Source organism: Cryptomeria japonica, chromosome 3 (genome assembly GCF_030272615.1).
Source record: "Cryptomeria japonica chromosome 3, Sugi_1.0, whole genome shotgun sequence".
NCBI classification, from domain to species: domain Eukaryota; kingdom Viridiplantae; phylum Streptophyta; class Pinopsida; order Cupressales; family Cupressaceae; genus Cryptomeria; species Cryptomeria japonica.
Window position 1 is genome coordinate 292,142,417 of NC_081407.1, and position 20,677 is coordinate 292,163,093.

At 42.1% G+C, this 20,677-nt stretch overlaps 1 protein-coding gene across 2 annotated transcripts in view; it reads right to left on the minus strand.

Moving 5' to 3' along the window:
- Positions 1–20,677, minus strand: part of LOC131062702 (protein HIGH CHLOROPHYLL FLUORESCENCE PHENOTYPE 173, chloroplastic) — a 200,517-nt gene that overhangs the window by 121,316 nt on the left and 58,524 nt on the right. For both annotated transcript variants that reach the window (XM_057996403.2, XM_057996404.2), the window contains exons 5-7: positions 4,242–4,376; positions 3,905–3,928; positions 3,568–3,679 (exon numbers count right to left, since the gene is read on the minus strand). In XM_057996403.2, the coding sequence (XP_057852386.1) occupies positions 3,568–3,679; positions 3,905–3,928; positions 4,242–4,376 (271 nt within the window). The remainder of the gene's footprint in view (positions 1–3,567; positions 3,680–3,904; positions 3,929–4,241; positions 4,377–20,677) is intronic.

Genomic DNA, 20,677 nt, shown 5'->3' on the forward strand with positions numbered 1-20,677 from the left:
CAATCTTTTGTGAAACCCATTCCAATCTAACTTCAATGTCATGGCAAAATATGCAACACGAATAGGGTCCTTTATAACATTCATTAGGACAAGCATCTTCAAATGAGTTGGTTGTCTTTGTTGGAACATTGGAGTGAACCATATTCAGAACTTTGGATCTTTGCAAGCCATGTATTTTGCCTAGCACGCATAAACTATTCAACTTTTCAAAAGCATTCTTCATTTGCTTCTTGTCATCACATAGTCCCTATTCATCTTCACTGATATTCATTTTGCTTCAGTAAAGTTACAATTGAAAAGAATACTTCACATTTCTCCATTTGCAAATGGAATAGGTCACAAAGAGAATTTGTTTCATCTTATGAACATGATTCCTTCAATGTTTAGCTCCATTGGACCCTACTCATTCTTCTCTATCCACTTCTCTTCAGAATTTGGCTATGACAAAGTTGCTTCCTCATTTATCGTATTGTTCCTTAGATTAATTATGAATATTTTTATCCTTGGTTTCAATTAACTATATTCTTTTCCAATAGTGATCAAATTTGACTACTAACATCCAACCCCGACCCAACAATGCATCGTATGATTTCTTTCAAGCAAGATACCACAAAGTTTGATAAAAATATTTGAGTTCCAACTAGTATTGAGGATTCCAAGTACTTACTTGTGATCCACTTCTATCGACTCAAAATGGTTGGATTGCCCATACTACTCCAACTGTCTTTTAGAAGTATATTCACACCAAACCCACCATCAACAATCATGTTAGTGAGATTCCTTCCAAGGATCTCCATGTGCACCACCATTGATTTCCTTGCCATAATAATTGTCAATAACATGGGATCAAACACTTAGTCTCTTGATAATGGAGATCCAATTATAAGGTCTCCATTATCTGCAAATTCTAAATGGGTGTTAGTATGCACCATCTCATCCCTCTCATATACAATATTAGTTATAACATTTCCAAGTTTGCTGCAATTGATTTGTTATCATATTTGCATTTGTATTTGAGTAGCAATGTTTAGTATGCATGGCATTCTCCACTTTGACTCTTGCTTCACAAAGTCTATCGTTTCTTTGTATGTGGATTTTAATACACCGCCTTCTTTACTTGGACTAAAGTAACAGCCAACACATTGTTGTTCCCTTCTACATCACTCACATTGACACTAGCCTTTTGCTTTGGACTTTTATTATTCTCTTGAACTCTAGGTCCATATTATATGCAAAATAATTCCATTTTGTTCTAGTTTATTTGGTGGTCTCATGTGAAATGTCTCCATTCATGGCATTGACAACATTGTGTAATGGGATGATAGATGACCTTTGTAGTTGTAATGTATCCAACTTCGATCTCCCCCTCTTTGATTTTAATAGCCACTCGAAGATGCATTCATGTTATTCTACAACTTTGATGGAATTCTTGGTAGAGAGAAATGATCTTCTTGTATAAATAGTATTTGTGTACACTTGCTCTTTAGATTGGCATGACTCCTTTGTTGAATGGCCCATAATCTAACAAATATTGTAGACTGTTTTCTTGGGACAATTAGCTTTGGTATAATCTTCACTTTTACAATCAGCAGACTCCAATTCTTTAGGTTCTTTGCTAGTTTCCTTTTCTACCTCCAATTCTTTCACCAGTCAAAGCATGTCTATCCATAATGCTTATACTACTCCATGTTCTCTTTCACTGCTTCCATCCAATCTATCATCTTCATTTGTTTTCTTTTTGGATTATGAAGACATTATATCCTCAATTTATGTGTCCATTGTTCTATTATGCACTTTTGTGTATGGTGGTGGTGGCACACTCTCATCCTTTTCCTTAATGAAGCAATAAGGCCCTCTATAAACTATCTTTACTTCAGAGCATTTATGTATTCTTATTCTAATTTTACAAGTAATTCCTTGAACCTAGGACTATAAGCTATTACACTTTCATGCTTACCTTGCCTACTAGAGATTTGTACTACAATTTTGTTGTCATCTTGAAGTAATCTGAATTCTTATTCAAAAATCTTTCATAATTTTCCCATGAATTTTAGGAGGTTGGTTCAACCTATGTATCAATGGATAGCCATGTCCCTCAAGGTGGCAGACAAGGACTATAGCCAATATGCTTTTTTACTTTGGCCATTTGTTTCCCAAATGATTTTATGGGTCTTATAGTGCATTACTAGATCCTCTTATCCATCTCTTGTAAACTTAGGTAGCTTCCACCTTTCTACACTTGGACTTGATGCTGAGCTCACCATGGTTTTACCCTAATGCAAACTTAATGCTTGGAACCTACTAATTAGGGGTTCTCATTTGGACATTCTAATACTCCTTTGACACTCTTGTACACATAGGAATCCTCTATTCTTTTTTGCAAGTTCAGCATTATGCACACTTGTTTTGTATTTTTTTTCTCTTTTGTACACTCCAATCCTTAGCCCTAGACTTATTGGCTCAATTTATTACTCTACTAATAACTATAATGCCACAAAGGTTGCTCTCATATTATTCCCTCTCCTTCGATGAAAGAACCTTAGAACTTTGTCTCCCAGCAAATATTTTGCTCATGTAGATGAGGTTGTATAGATTCTTTGTTTAGGACTTGGTCTGCAAGGTTGACGCACACTTAAAGTAGTAATGGAATATTTCAAACTATTTCCATCTACTCTTCTTTCATATGGTTATTCATAGTGGGTTGAATGTTTAGATATCTTCGTTGCCTACTACAAATCTGACTTCTACTATGGGATAGACTTTAGCTTTGAATTTGTACTCCTTAAGTCTCTTCAACTACCTCTTGTAGTCTACCAACCTCAAAGATTGCCTAATCTATTGGTCCTTACCATACTGTGGTCCCTTCCACCTTTATTGGAGTCTAAGGGCATGCATTATCTTAAACTAGACTCAACTTCTATAAGGAAATGACACCAAAGTTTGTTCTCCAACCTAATAAAACTTGTAAAATTTGAAATAAAATACAATGATAACAATGCATTCTAGATAGAGTAATAACAATACATCTTTATTCACATGAAGTTTTTGCAAAAGTAGATAAAGCATGATCAACCAAGGTTCAGACCACCTTTCCTTGACCATGCAAAATCTATAAAAAGCACCTTATAGTTGCCAAACAGACGCAACTATTAAAAACTACTAACAACTAACTACTTGAAGCCAACAAGTGAATAATACATAATTGAGTAGAAAACATTTATGCTAACTAAGCCTAAATTTAGCTTACAAAATATATTACGAACAATCCTTACCACATCAATTTCATGAAAGGAAAAACTACAAAAATTGCATCTCCTTCTACAAGCATGGTAGAAGGTACTTTTTTCCCTCCTTGCATATTAGCAGTTGAGATTCTACATTGAAGCTTGAAATGCTCCTATTTTTCTTTCCCATGCTAATTAATTATTGGTATTTGAGACTGATTCTTTACAAAGTGTAACTTGAAATAGCCTATATCCATCATATAAATTAGATCGCTTCAAATATTTATTAACCACATGCATAATATGCACAAGAAGTTTTACATGAAATAACAATAAAAAGCACCTTGGAAACCAAATAGGACTTTTCCATCTCGAAGACCAACATTATCTCTTACTGCATTGATCAAGTTTTTCATCCCAACATATTCCACCATCTCTGGGGAATCGCCTTTTATCTACTTTAAGGAGAAGACAGCAGCAATGGAAAAATTAGTTCTATTTTATGCAACTATTAGAAATAAATTTTACTATCTCAAAGTTAACAAAGTAATTGAAGGGACTGAATTATAAATAACTGTATTTCTAAATTGTTGTAGTACTGTATACAGTTGAAGTATGGATTCCACCAAACTGCAGGCTTATTTAACTGCAAATAAGTATGGAAGAAGGGTAATTCATACCTCAGGTTCAAAGAACTTGATTCCCTGCAGCCAAACCCAAAGAACATGAGAAGCTACAAATCACATTCAACCTTCTAGTATATATTTTCAACTATCATGAACTTGAACCAATCTTGAGAGCTAGATATTGATTGCAAAAGATCAGTGCCAAAATTAGAAAGAGATCGATACATTACACCCCATTTTAGAATTTCCATTTGAAACTTCATACCAAATTACAGGATTTTCTACTAAACATAAATAATACGTATGACCCCACAATTCAATTATTTATCTTTGGGCACTACAATGGTAATGACTCATAATTCAGCTGAAATCAACAATGTGTGCACCATACTTGTTTATATTTTGCTCTGTCAGGTGTGTCACCTTCCTTTGGTCCAACAATAACAGATATTGCATTGATGACCTTTTTAACCCCTTGAAAGTACTCAGGAAGCAAACAATCTTTCTGTGTGATATCTCCAACAACCTGAAAAATTGCCAGTCTATCCCATAAAAACCTTACTTGTTTGGGTCAACAACAAAATGAAAACATATCATATTCAAGTTAATGAAGGCTACACAATACACACAACAATAATGCTCTCAATCTGTGAATGTTTGATAAGTACATGTTGAATACACCTAATTTTGCCCAAAAATAATGCATCCAATAATACTATTTATTTACAAATAGTATTCTATAATGAAATTACATAATTGCAATTCAATTTAGAGAAAAATCATAATTAATAAATATCAAGGATCCATGATCATATACAAATAATCTCTATTCAAAACAAAATATACTAAATTCATGTGTAGCCATTTCATAGCTTATTTCCAATAGCCAGCCATATTAGGAATCTGATGGAAAAGCTTAAAAGAATGCAAGGACGCTGTCCTCCTCCACCAAGCCCAATGGCACGAAATGAGCCTCTGAGTCATTTGGCCCCTCAGCCCACAAGCATGGCAAGACCTCCAGTCCATCCAACTTAGAGTGGTGTTGGTGTCTGTTTTATCATCTACCAAACATTAGAATAGGATACCCGAAGGTATTCTATCCTCTCCTGAAAAATCACTACTGATTCCAAGGTCTATATGTGCGAACAAGCGACTTTAGTGGAATAGCTTCTTGGGTAGTGTATGCTGAAATTTCAAGGGGGACTTACGTTTGACAAGTATCTTGAACTGCTGGACTTAGATGGATTTAGCAATTTTAGGCTCTTCTTTTTTGGGGGGAATTTTCTGGGATTTAGACTTTCAAAAGAAATCAAAAAAGGGATAGGGTTTAGGAAGGATAATCTAATCCTACGAATTTCGGAGACAGTATCAACTGGGTGCTCTCAAGAAACCAAGCCTTGCTTCGCCACACTAGGGACAACTACACAAGGCCGGTGCAATCTTCAATGGGTTGTGCTTATGATCGAGATGTTGGGATGCACAGGGGATGGGCTCAGACTAACTTTACACGGTGAGATGGAAATCATCCATACACCACAAGTATGAGCGGAGATACGCCATCAATTGACACTTATCCAATCCTTCAATCAAATTAACAACAATGAAAGCAAATCTAAGTTAATTCTAACTAAGTGTTGAGGGTAAGTGCACCAAGTTGTGGTACCAAAAAGGTGCCACTTCTTACTTTTTCATAAAAATGCGTCATTGGCATGAAAAGGTCGTCCAAACCTACGGGTTGGATGCCCAAGGCAAATCCAACCCAAAGGGTTGGTATTCTCCCAAGCAAACCATTTGGCGAGCGTCAAATATGACGCTTGCCCCGCACCAAATGGAAAATTCTGAATTTTCACATTTGGCGCTCGCCAAATGCAAAATTTGAATTTTCACATTTGGCGCACGCCAAATTTGGTGCTCGCCAAATGTGAAAAGTCAATTTTTTGCATTTGGCGAGGGCCAAATGTTCTGCATTGTCCAATGTGAAGGTTTTGTGAGTGTTTAGATTTTTCAATCTTGACACATGTTAAATCCACCCCCGAAGGAGAATATATACATGAAATATAAAATTGAAGTATAGCTCTATAGGACTTATAATGTAGATTCTAGCTTTTAGAGGATCATATAAAATTTCAGACTTAGTCAAGTTTCAATAATCGACATGTCAAATTTCAGTAATCAACATGATCCCATTAGCATTCTTTAGCTATATATCTCACTCTCTTTATCTTCCCCAAACTCTATACCTATCTCTCTCCCTCTCTTGTCTCACTCGCTTCTTTATCCTTGACTCTCTCCCTCTCTCTTCTCTCTCACTCTCTTATTGTTTCTCTCCCCTCCCACTCCTTTCTCTTGGTCACTACCTATCCCTTTTATCCTCTCTCTCCCCATATCTAGGGTTGTCCCTCCCTCACTATTCACCTCACTGTCTCTCCCTCCCTATATTATTACCCACCTTTCTCTCCCCCTCTAGGTTTCTCACTTATCTAATTGTCCACCCTCTAGTTCTCTCCCCCCCTCTCCACCTTTCTCTCCCTTCTCCTTACCTCTATCTATTTATGAACTCTCTCCCTCTCTTATCTCTCTCTCTCTCCAAACCTTTCTATCTCCTCATTCTCTAGGTCTCACAATCCCTCCATGTCTACCTCTCTATCCATCTCCTCTTACTCATCTCTTTGTTCTTCTATCTCTTCTATTCTCCCTCCCTCCCCTCTCCAGGTCTCTACCTTCCTTTCTTCCTCTCTCCCTCTCTATCTCCCTCTCCCACTCTCTCGTCTTCTCTCTTCCTCTCTTATTCTCTATCTTCATTGTCTATGTCATTACCTCTCCATCCCACCCTATCTCCCCTCTGTATGTTTCTCCCTCCCTTCCTCTCCACCTATCTACCTTTGCATATAGGTCGCGTTACCCACCTCTCTTTATCCCCCTCTATCTATCTCACTCCTCTCTGGCCATCTAGGTCTCTCACCTATCTATATGCCCCCTCTATAGTTCTCCATGTCCCTCTCTACCTCTCTTTCCCTCCTCCTTAACCCTATCCCTTTATGAACTCCATCCTTTTCTCTTCCTCCCCTAACCTCTTCATCTCCTCTTTCCATAGGTATCTCACTCTCTCCATGTCTACCTCTCCATCCATCCCCTCTTACTCCTCTCTTTGTTCTTCTATCTCTTCTATTCTCCCTCCCTCCCTTCTCTAGGTCTCTCCCTTCATTTCTTCCCCTCTCCCTCTCTACCTCCCCATCCATACATACCCCCATATATATCTCTCCCCCACTTTTTAATTCTCTCTTCCTCTTTTATTCTCTCTTCCTCTTTTATCCTCTCTCTCTACATTCTAGGTCATCAACTCTCTCTCACCTCTCTAGGTTTACCACTTCCTTCTTCTCCACCTATCTACCTCTGCATCATGTCTCATTACTCACCTCTCTCTCCCCTCCTCTATCTATCTCATTCCTCTCTCTTGTCATCTAGGTCTCTCATCTCTCTTTCCCAATATAGTTCTCTCCCTCTCTCTTCCCCTATATCTCCCTCCCCATTTACCCCTATTTATTTTTTAACTCTCTCATCCTCTTCTTGCTTTCCCCCCACCTCTGCATCATCTCCTTCCCTAGGTCTTGTAGTCCCTCCATGTCTACCTCTCCCTCGAACCCCTCATACTCTTCTCTCTCTTTATTCTTTCATCTCTCCTCTTATCCCTCCCTCCCATTTATATGCATCTCTATTATTTTCTTCCTCTCTCCCTCTCTATCTCCCTCTCCGTCCTTATCCCATCTCTCTCTCCCTTCCCTACTAATTCTTATTCTCTCTTTATCTTCTACATCATCAGCTTTCTATCACACCCTCTCGAACACTATAGGTTTCTCCCTCATTCCCTCTCCACCTCTCTACATCTCCATCCATATCTCATTACCAACCTCTCTCTACCCCCCCTCCATCTATCTCAACCCTCTCTCTCTCTCTCTCACCCTATCTAGGTCTCTCACGCCTCTCTCCCCCTCTAGGTATCTTATATCTCCATATAACCCATCTGGGTATGTGCAGGAGCATGGAGGGCCATATAACCCTTTAGGAAACCATTACTATCTATCTTAGGAAACCATATGACCTCTTAGGACAACATATGGTGTAGTTACAAGGCATATGGTCTCCTAAGGGGTCATACTGTGTCACTATGGGTCATATGGTGTTCTATGACCCCTTAGGATACCATATGATCTCTTAGAACACCATATGAGCCCTAACGACACCATATGGTGTCCTAAGGGGTCATATGGCGTCCTAAGGAGTCATTTGGTGTTGTATGACCCCTATGGACATCATATGACCCGTTAGGATACCATATGACCCCTATGGACACCATATGACCCCTAATATTACCATATAGTGTCCTAAGGGGTCATATGGTATTCTATGACCCCTTATGACACCATATGCCCCATAACGATACCATATAGTGTCATTAGGGGTCATATGGTGCCTAAGGGGCCACATGGTGTCGTTAGGGTTCATATGATGTCCTAAGGGGTTATATGGTGCCCAAATGGGTCATAGAATACCATATGACCCCTTAAGACACCATATGATCCCTAACGACACCATATGACCCCTTAGGACACCATATTGTGTCTTGAGGGGTCATATGGTGTCACAAGTGGTCATGTCATGTACTAGGATGTTAAAAGGGGTCATATGGTGTCCTAGGGGGTCACATAACACCGTATGACCCCTCAGGACACCATATGACCTCTTAAGACACCATATCGTGTCGTTAGGGGTCATATGGTGTCGTTAGGGGTCATATGGTGTCCTAAGCGGTCATATGGTATTCTATGACCCATTAGGATGTCATATGACCCCTTAGGACACCATATGACACTAAATGGTGTCGTTAGGGGTCATATGGTGTCGTTAGGGGTCATGTGGTGTCATAAGGGATTATATGGTGTTCTATGACCCCTTAGGACACCATGTGACCCCTAAGACCACCATATGGTGTCCTGAGGGGTATATGGTGTCGTTAGGAGTCATATGGTGTCATTAGGGGTCATAATATGTCCTAAGGGGTCATATGATGTTCTATGACCCCTTAGGATACCATATGACCCCTAAAAACACCATATGGTGTCCTAAGGGGTCATATTGTGTCCTTAGGGGTCATATTGTGTTCTATGACCCCTTGAGACACCTATGAACCCTTAGGATATGTCATATGGTGTCCTAAGGGGTCATATAGTGTCCTAAGGGGTCATATGGTATTGTATGACCCCTTAGGACACCATATGACCCCATACACCATATAATTCCTAACGCCACCATATAGTGTCCTAAGAGGTTATATGGTGTTCTATGACCCCTTGGGACACCATATGACCCCTAATGATAACATATGGTGTCCTAAGGGGTCATATGGTGTTCTATGACCCCTTGGGATGCCATATGAGCCCTCAGGACACCATATGACCCCATACAACACCATATGACCCATCACGACACCATATTGTGTCCTAAGGGATCATATGGTGTCCTAAGGGTTCATAGAACACCATATGACTCCTTAGGACACTATATGACCTCTAATGATGTCAAATTAACCCTTAAGACACCATATGGTGTCATTAGGGGTCATATGGTGTCATTAGGGGTCATATGGTGTCCTAAGGGGTCATAGAACACCATATGACCCCTTAGGACACCATATGACCCCTAACAACACCATATGACCCCTTAGGACACCATATAGTCTTCTTAGAGGTCATATGGTGTGCTAAAGGGTCAGATAGTGTCCTAAGGGGTCACAAAACATCATATAACCCCTTAGGACACCTTATGATCCCTTAGGACACCATATGACCCTTAACGACACCATATGGTGTTGTTAGGGGTCATATGGTGTCCTAATGGGTCATAGAATACCATATGACCCCTTAGGACACCATATGCCCCTAACGACACCATATGATGATGTTAGGGGTCATATGGTGTCCTATGATCCCTTAGGACACCATGTGACCCCTTAGGACACCATATGATAATGTTAGGGGTCATATAGTGTCTTAAGGGGTCATAGAACACCATATGACCCTATATGGTGTCATTAGGGGTCATATGGTGTCATGTGGGGTCATGTGGGGTCATGTGGTGTCCTAAGGGGTCATCGAACACCATATGACCCCTTAGGACATCATATGACCCCTTAGGACATCATATGACCCCTTAGGAAACCATATGACCCCTTAGGACACCATATGGTGTAGTTAGGGGTCATATGGTGTTCTAAAGGGTCATAAAACACCATATGACTCTCTCATATATATTCCTTACTCTCTTATTGTCTCTCTCAATTCTCAAGGTCACCATGAACCCCTAGGACACCATATGACCCCTTAGGTATTGTTAGGGATCATATTGTGTCCTGAGGGGTCATAGGGTGTCCTATGACCCCTTAGGACACCATATGGTGTCTTTATGGGTCATATGGTGTCCTAAGGAGTCATATGGTTGAGAGGGCGAACTATTTTAGCATATCGTTGAGAGGGCGAACTATTTTAGCATATCATTGAGAGGGCGAACTATTTCAGCAAACCCAGTTTGAGAAAATTTATCTTCCCGAAATATGACTTAAGTTCTTTTTTGCTTGCGGGGAGATTGATCTGCAGTATGGCTTTGATCCTATCAGGGTCGATTGATATGCCCTTTTCTGAGAGAACATGGCTAAGGAGCTTACCTTCGGTCACGCCAAACATACATTTTTCGGGATTTAGAGATATCCCGAATTGACGATAGCGCTGAAAAACTTTTCGTAGGTCACTCACATGATCTGCCCTTTGCTTGGAGAAAACGGTCAAGTCGTCCATATAAATAATGATGTAGCAGCCTACAAGATCTTTGAATGCGATGTCCATGGAGCGCTGAAATGTAGCTCTTGCGTTGATCAAACCAAAAGGCATTCTTCGATAAGCAAATATTCCCCACTTGGTGGTGAATGCAGTCTTGAGTCGGTCTTCATACTCGACCATTACTTGGTTGTACCCAGAGTAACCATCTAGGAAAGACATCATCTGGGATCCATTGACCATTTGCAAGACCTCATCAAGAGAGGGTAGAGGGTAATTATCTTTTTCTGATGCTCTATTTAGATTGCGAAAGTCGACGCACAATCTGATTTCACCGCTCTTCTTCCTTACGGGAACTAGGTTAGCGACCCAGGTAGAATGTCGCACTGGAAAGATGATGTGGGCAGCCAACAACTTCTTCACTTCTTGATATATCAATGGTTCAAGGAGGGCATTCACTAGACGCTGCCTCTGCCTAAAAGGTTTTGAGTCTGGCTTAAGGGGTATGGTATGAGTTATCACTGAAGTGTCATAAGTTTTGAGATCCTCATAATACCCCCAAGCAATGATATCTGGGAATTCCATCATATTTTTTATTATTCCGTCTCTTTCCTGGGATGTACATACCTTGCCAATCAACACGTTCTTTTGATTTTCTTGTGCCGACGTTGATTTTATCGCAGGTGCCTCCTTCGGAAGTACCTTCCTTGTGAGACTTGAGCTGGTCCCAGTCGAAAATCCTCTCCAACTGTACCATACCTCTAGGAATGGTATTTGTTCTGAGATTCAAGACTCCTCCTATGTCGATCTCGGCTTCTTGAGGTTCTTCCTCGTCAATAATTTGTGTTGCAAACACATCTGAGCTTGTAATGAAGTCAATGATGTGCTTATCATCATCGAACACCTGGAAATTAGTGACATTGTCCGAGATTCATGGGACTGATGTTAACTCCACTGAAAATCTCTTTAAACTTTGCATTGATAGTGGCTCAAGCGTACTTGCGGCCTGTGCTAATGAATCAGCAACCTGGTTCTGTGATCTGAATATGGTTTTGATGTTGAAAGCATCAAAACTCTCTATTATATCCCACACGCGGTTGCGGTAGACGCTGAGTCTTTTGTCATGGCAGGTATATTGTTTTCGTACCTGCCGGACTACCACTTTGGAGTCTTCGAGACAATGTAGGATTTGGGCTCCTTTCTTGATGGCTAGTAGCAAACCATGAATCAACAATTCATATTCTACTATATTGTTGGTGCAGTGAAACTGTAGTCGGTAGGAGGCCAAATAGGTCTCACCGGTAGGGCTTATCAGTTCCACCCCTGCTCCAGCTCCTCGCTTGGACTTTGAACCATCGAACCTTAGGGTCCAAGTCTGATTTGGGCTGGTAACCTTGTTCGTTGCGGTTGTTGGGCCTATTATTTCATACTTTTCTTGCTCGGGGGGCCTCCTTTCAAGGAGCTCCGGGAATGTGGTGTCTTTCGGCCTGAGAGTGTGGGTTTGCAGAACCTCTGAATGTCTCTCCCATGCCTGATTCAATGCTGTTCTGCATAATGAACAAGTTATTTCTGAATGGGCGGCATTGTGAACTCTGCACCAGCTGGTTAGGAGCAAATCCTTAATAGAATCTTGATGGTTGAGACGGGACACCTGTCCTTTATATTTGCAGAAAAATTCCTTAAGGCTGTTGAATAACTCATCTTCTTCCGGCGACGGGGTCTCTTTATCATAACTCTCTGCAATTCCTTCCAAATTTTGGACTGGATTTGAGCATTGTACCAATAAAACTTCGTTTATTGAACCGATGTCTTCCCTGTATGTGCCCATGTCTGACTCTAAGAATAGGGTCTCATTGGCTTGATTGTATTCCGTAATCATCAGTTTGAGCCGGGGTTCGGACTCAATCCGGATCTGGTTTGCTACCCCTTTCCATGGTAGCCACATATGAGTGAAACTAGAATGCAGCCAGCCGTTAAGGACGCGGGTCCAATCTCGACTAAGCAGCATGCCATAGGCTCCCGGGATGTCCACTACTTGGATATCAATGTACATCTGAATACGTGGATCTGCTGTCAATTGCATGTGTATGTTGCTTAATTCCCCTACTACAGTTACTTCAGATTTGTCCAATTGAGTAACCTTTCGGTTAGTCTTGGTGGGAGTTAGGCCTAAAGCACTGCACACTGATAGAGGCATAACATTAGCTGAAGCTCCCGAGTCAATTAGACAGTTGTGCAAGTTCTTACCAAAGATTCTGAGAGTTAATAGGAAAGACAGGGGTTCTAGCTTTTCGGTGAACAAGCTAATAGTAGGCTCTGATGGTAAGGTATCATTGTTCATGATTGAGATGTCTTGAGTTCTTCCTCGTGCACGCACTCCAAAGCCAATCTCCATAGGCTGATCATTTGAGAACTCAGGTGGTGCAGCATAATTTACTGTTGCACCCCTAGGGTTTGTTGGTCCTCTTATCTCATTATTGGTCTTCTGGGGTTGTCCTTGCAATATTCTCTGTCCGGAGTGCTCGTCGGTTCCTTTGGACTGAACTAGCGAGGGTTCCCTAAGGCTACCCAAGACTACATCTCTAACTTCGGAGACTTTCATCAGTTCAGCAAGGGATAAGCTGACTTTGATCTTTTTGAACTCATCTGCCACCAATTGGCCTAGCTTAGTAATCTCTATATTGCTGGATGGCTTATCACTGGAGCCCTGATTCGTGGCGGCAGTCGACTGATTCTGTGGAGTAAGTATTCTCGGAGGGGGTTGTGCTTTCTGCAACTGACCTTGGCTCGCATACTGCTACGATGCCTTAGGGTAATTCGGGTTATTGCTGGCATTCTGATCTGGAGGAACTTGGATGTCCTTGGGAGGTGTGGAAGTAGTGTAAGGACCGCTACTGCTGTTCTGGTTATTATTGTTGTAATATCCCCGATTTCCGCGCTGGTATTGCTAAAATGCATTTACATCTGCGGGCTGATTCGGGTCGGCCACCTCATTTTCATCCTGATTAGGGAAGAAGAACAGGGGAATGTAAGTTTCTAGGACAAGTGCAGTATCATACCTTGGTGACGGCACTATTTCAAATCCGGAGGGAGGAGGAAGCATTAGCTGAGGCATTGTGTTCTCCACTTCCCGCTGGAATATATTGGCCGCAACCTGAAATTCGTTGCATTGTAACTCTGGGTGTTGGTTGGTATTGTGCAGCTGGCACCAATTAGAAAGTGTTGCCTCTGCCAAAAATACCCTGTCCGTTGGCCTGCTTTCTGATGCTGGCGGATTATCAAGTGGAGTAGCCACTCCTCCATTGTTGGAACGGGTGTTCCATGTCCTCGTGGGTCTTTGATACCCTTGGTTTTGGTATTGACCTTGGTGCTAACCCTGTTACTGGTTCCTCTGACTACTCTGCAATTGATTATTCTGGTTTCACAAATAAGTGACTTCAAAGGAAAGCTTCTTCATTTGGTCAGTCAGCTCCCACATTTCATCCTTCTCCTCTTGGGTTCTAGATGACACCATGGTATTTTGCAGATATATGGGTTGTCTAGGAGGGATTTGGGATATAGGTGGTCCTGGATGAAGCACCAACTGATTGGTAGATTGTTGAGGCTGATACGCCAGTTGTGGAATCGGGTTCAGAATGGGCGTTTGGTGAGCCAAAGCCTGGCTGATTTCTTGAACTTGGCTAGACGCAGCAGGGGGTCCTAATTGCATCAAGGGTCCGGCAATGTTCTGGCCTAGTCCCTTACTGATTTCCATAGCCTTGGCATAGGCTTCAGTTAATGTGGTCGGTGCGGGGTGTGACTGTCGGACAAACATAGCTGTCAAATAATCCAAAGCTGAATAATAGATTTCCCTTGCCGAAGCATCACTTACCACATACGAATCTTGCAATCGAAAAAAGGCTTTATGGAACCTATTATTGAAGGAACTGATAGGCTCATGTCCTTGTCTCTTGACTTCTACAAATTGCTTGTATAGTTCCGTAGGGGTTATAGGGATACCATACTTTCCTGTGAAAGCTATTTTCAGCTTCTCCCAAGAGTCAATAGAGGATACTGGCAAATGGATAAACCAATAAAATGCATCTTCCCCTAATGAATAAGGGAAAAGTCTACATGCAACATCGGCATACTCAATTTGTCTATTGTGTAACGCATCTTCAAATATTTTGATATGCTCTTTCGCTGTCCTATTCGGGTCATTTGGATGAAAAATGGAACAGAACCTGTCCGGGCTCTTGGGCATATCATGGTAAGCTGTAAAAATTAGCGGCGACGGATTATCTACCAACCATGTGGCACCATTTGGAGTAGGTGGATTGTGCGCCATCTGTGGCTGATTTATCTGAGTTACAATAGGAACTGGAGTTGCAACCGTTGGAGTTGTAAAAACGGAACTTGCTGGAACAGCAAACTGCTGATTTGCAGAGCTGGACTCGCTAGGATCTAAAGCCCGGCGATAACTCTTGCGTCTATAGAACTGAAAACAAGCGAATCTTTCCCGCTCGGGGCTTGATCTTTGGACTCTTTCGAATCTCTCTGGAGAGAAAGATACAATTCGTTCCAGCATGAGTTATTCTCGATGTCAATTTTGTGGATTTGGCGAGAGCTAGGTTAGCCTCTTCCTGATCTCTCTGATTTTGTTCGTCAATACGGTCAGCAATCTCTTGTTCTTCTTCAAGGATCATACACATTCGGGACCAATCCGAATAATTCCTTTTTACTGACCAAGCCAAGCTATATAATTCTGTAATAAGGTTTTCTTGCTCGTCGCTGAAATCCAAATCTGGTTGTATCACTGGTTGAGGGTCTCTTTCTGGCTGAAGGGGATTAACAGGTAGACCCATGGTTAACCATATTAGTGGACCAGAAAGAAAACAGTCGGATTTCCTTAAGAACTTGCTTGCGAAGGGCAGCAATCCGTTGCCTTTCTAGATTTTCCCTGATCACAATCTCTATTTGCAAACCCTTTTGCTCTTCCTGGTTGATAGTGCGACTTACTCGTCTGAAAAGGGGATGATCTGCTTCTGACTTCCAAGCCAGGGATCATAACTGATCTGCAATATATGACTGGTTTAGTCCCTGATCTGGCTGTTCAAGGGGAAGGTTAAGTGGGAATTCATGCAGCAACACCATACTGCATCCTGAGCTGTCTTCCTAGTATCGTTTCTGCTGTGCGCGAAAGAGGGTAAAAGCTAATTCTGTTACTCTTTACAAATGCAGGCTGATGTGATCTTGATTTAGTAGTTAAAACATTAGGCCCTCCTTCTAGCACCAATTCTGTTGACGTGTCTGGAATCGCATTGCTGCAAACTCCATATGGCCAACGCAGAATAGAATAGCCAACTGATTATCCTATCCTCTCTTGAGATAAGGAAGTCACTAATGCTATTTTTTATATTTGATCAAAGGGGACAACCTCAAGGTTTCTTTTGTCAGGTCTTGACTGCGGGATTTTTTAATGGCTTGATGTGTTTATGCTAGAAACACAAGGGGGACTTACGTTAAACTGGGTAATTTATAGATAAGTTCCCTGGAACTTTTACGATCTTTCCATCGGTTGATTTCAGTTAATTTGATACTGTTTTTGATAGGACTGCAGATTTTCTGAATAAAAGCGGGAAAAAGGAGGGAAGGATAGAGAGGGAGAGAAAGACATGAACTGTAAATTCTAACTAAGATAGCAAATTCAGTCAAGTAGACAGACGTCTCCAGGAAACTAGATTAAACATCACCAGCTACTCAAACACAATGTTTTATAAATCCAGTGCAATCTTCGAAGGCGAAACTAGATTTTCATATTATCAAGTACGATATTAGAACTTCTACATTCATAGTATGTATTTGATAACCGAACTAAGCATGAAAAGGTCCAGATTAACCATGCAGAAAGAAAAGCAATCAGCCGTTCACTAATGGTATGGACTGTAAGGATTCTATCAAATGCTTGATTGAAAAATGCTATGTAAAATAAATAGACATAACTGAAAGATTGCTAAATTAAGTGAAGAAGGAGACCATGCACTCACAAAGAAACTTGAAAACAGTCTTAATTCTTTGCATTAATTCCTGTAAATTTCTCCAGAGCTTTCGCAACAATCCAAGAACTTCTTACAAAAAGAGGGAAAACCAGTCCCTTAAATAGGCTTCAAAAGGATGAATGGCCTAGATTTAATCTAAACAAGTGGCCCTGATTCATCCATAAAGCATGGCTACCCATACACATAAATGGGAGGCAAATATCAACAACCACCCCAAAATAGGCAATAACTACCCAAAAGGGGATAATTACAACAATTTGAAATAATCCAAAAAGGTGCATCAAATAAAGCTTTACATTTGTTGACCAAAAGTCAACTGTCACCTTTTTGTACAAAAGTGCACTTTTAAGACTTGGAGGGAAAAAAGCACTTTTGAGAAATTACTTTCTCTATTTCGGTCTCACACTCCTTTTCTAGAAATTGATCCTCGCCATGCAGGTATTCCCGCCATAAATCACAACCTGCTGCCCGTTCCTCGCGAACGTATTCCTGGAACTTGATACACAACTGGAAGAGCAGACTGAATGGAGGCATGGGAGGATGGCGAATTTTGTACTGCATGCCCTCGAGATACTGGTCCACGTGCTTTAAACTGTCCTTCCAGTTAGAGCGATTATGCTCAAAGCATAATATGTCTGAATGGAACTGACCAGCAAAACTCAAGTCCTTAGCGGAATAGGAAATCTTATCCGTCCCCAATCTTTCTTCCCAGTCCGGCTGGATTGCATTATCGGATAGGTCGTTTATCCATCCTGAAACCATTGATCGGAGGATGGTCTTACCTAGTTCTTGCATGTTTCCCAGAATTGCTTCACATGCGTCACTTTCTTTGTCAATAATTCCTTTGGTGTCGTTCTTCATGGTGATGGTCCAGTACCACTCCTTGAGAACACTAATGCTATGAGGATCTAGGATGGCGGACAATGTGGGAATTTGCGCATGTGTCCAGAAAAGAGCTCTCATGAGGGGAAGGGTAGTGGCTGCCACTTCGTGCATGTGAAGGGATTCCTTCTTTACCTCCAATAACTTGACTAGAGTGAGCTCTCGATGAAGGGCCATTTCTTTCACCTCCTTAAGGATCTGCTCTCCCTTTTTCTTGATGTCTTGCATCCATTCCCTGACGGCTTTTGCGGTGTCCCGAACTCCTTCAAATTCAGTTGTGGTCCTTTGAGCCAACGCCATCGGGGGAATATGGAATTCGGAGGGATTGTGCAATGGCCTTAGGAGCTGATCGATGTATCCTTCGGCTTGCTCAGCACGGGCCCGATACATGTCCTTTTCCACTGTGATCTCTTTGAGCTGCCTGAGTATATTCTACACTGAATCCTTAAATTCTTCCTTTTCTTGCTCTTTGGTAGCTCGTCCGATGGGGGCAGTTGTGATGCTATAATTTGCCAGTGTTATCTGATCTGCTGGCTTGTCTACGGGCGGGGTGGCAATATGAAGAGTGCAGTTCCTTTGTTCGTCTTTGGTCACTCTAGAATATGCCTTGGGCTTCTTCTTCCCTTTAGCTTTTGCTTGATCTATACATGAGAAGATATCCTCTAGATCAATGGGTGGTTTGGTGGCGGCCTTGCGCTGAGCTCTGGCAATCAGCCACTCTTGAGGCACCGTTTGGGTTGATGATAAGGTCAAGTCAGCATTCTGTTCTCCTACGTTCTCAACCGACTGACCATAGATTCGCAGTTGCCCTACCACCGGAGGAGTAAAAGAGTGTGAACCTCTTTGCTTGCAACCGAATTCTCCCCTATTTCGCTGAACAACTGCCTGACATCTTCATGTGAAGGTTGCTCTTCAGTTCTCTCAAGCTCATGAGTCTCGTCTATCCTTTTTTCTCCCTCGACGGTGGAGTCATCTTTGGCTGTATGGTGGAGCAGCAACTCGTGACGGCTCTGTTGAGTAGGTTCATGCACTTTGACCCCCTAGGTGGATGGAATTTCTCCTTCTTCTATTTGGTTACCCAGTTCGGTCAACTCGAGGGCTCTTAGCTCAGTGTCTAGCACATCAAGCACAGGAGGATCATTGGCTTCAAATGCATCGATGTCGCTCTGGGAAGGCGAAGTAGGTATACAATCCAATTCTACAGCATCGTCGGACGAGCTGGGATCTTTTGAAGATGAAGTGACCTCCGGCCTCTTTATAGGAATCTTTTCCCTTCTTGTTCTTTTGGACGTCCGAGTCCCTCTGCAAGCCTTAGCCTTCTTTCTTTTCTCTGGTTTCTCAGTTCCTTCCCAGGGTGCACTAAATGTTCCTTCATCTTCTGAAGACTGAGAATCGAGGCTGCCCATTAAATGGTAAGTGAATTGGACTCCCTCATGGACTAGCCTCTCGATCTGCTGATGTAACCACTGATCTGTGTACCTTGCTGGGGCTGCCATGACGGCCTCGAAATCTGTGATTGGGTCCTGGGACCAATCAATGCCTGGCAAGAGATGCCTTACTGCTTCAAATTCTCGGACTTGGAGGCAATTCCCTGAGTCTGTGAGCTGATCTGGGACCCGACGGTATTCAAAGAGTCGCATCTGCTGCACACTCAGCCTAGAATATTCCCGTCGCCTAACCTCGTAGTCATCAGAGCAATTCTTCCAATAGTCTTCAACTGACTCCTTTGCTCTGTACCTTCGAGCATAGGCTCTTTTTGCTAGATTATCATGATCGAAGTATTTTCTTGGGAAATGGTCCTGTAGGCCATAAGAGGCCAGCTCTGCAAGGGACTCCTCTACTAGGGTAGGGGTCTACAAATGGACATCATGGTTGCCTATGATCATAGGAAATGTGAATCCAGCCTGCTTGCTTTCTCGGAGTAAGATGCCGACCGAGCGTGACTGCCTTGCGACCTCCGTAAGAATTACTTTGTCGGTTGGATACCATGGAAGTTGGAGGGGAGCACCATCGAAGCCAGCTATTCGGATATAGGAAAACCTTGGGAACTGAATGAACCAGGCTCCATAACTCTGCACTAAAAAGTAGTAGCTTGCTCTAAGAGCCTTATGTGTAATCCTCCCTGCATTAGCCTGACCAAGCGCATTGTGAAGGCGTCATTGACGCGTTCATACTGACCAACCGCATAAGCCGGGCTATTCTTTTCCCTCTGAGCTATATCTTGGTAGTGCAGCTGGGGGTAACAATCATAGACTTTCACCTGACCGGGCCCATTCCCGATTTCACCTTTCATTATCAATCCTAGCAGTGGCTGGTTCTTGGCGAACATATAGACCAAATAAGAGGTCATGGTGAAGTACTTCTTCATTTCGAGCTCAATCAGCTGAGTGTGGATGTTATCGCTTATGATCCGGGCCCAGTCAAACTTAGACTTTCCAACGAAGACCTGCTCTGTAAAATAGAACATCCACTCTTCAAAGTAGCTGGACTTAGGAAGTCCCATGACGCGGCTGAGTAAGGTGACCATATCCCCATGTTCATTATGAAAATCACTCCTAGGGGTCTTTTTCACAATTCTGGTGCTTGAAGGCCTTTTCTCCTTGAACCATTCTTCGTTGATCAATTCCTTGCATCGGGCCGGATTCATATCATATGCCCCTTGTGCTTCGTCTATGGTTGTAGCTGTGGGATTGTTTGGAAACGGGATGTCAAATGCATCACCAATAGCCTCAGGGGAGAAGTCGGCGATAGTCATATTCTCCAGGAGCACTAGTCTGGAATTCGGTTCATAATGTCGGGCAGCCTCCACTACTAATTCATAGTTCTGTATTGCTGGAGGAAAACCCGCCACTTGGGCGATGCCACTTTCCATCATTTGCCTAGGCCTGCCATATGCGTTGGGTGAGAAGACCCGATTCCTAAAGTCCTGAATATCGATATGGCCAAGGTCAGTATCACCAATGTTGTACCAGACGCTCTGAACTTTCGACTCCCTCAATCCTCCCCTCTGATATTGATACTTCATCTTTTCAACCTTACGCGGGATATCTGATTTGGATGCTCGTGAGGTTTCGGCTGCA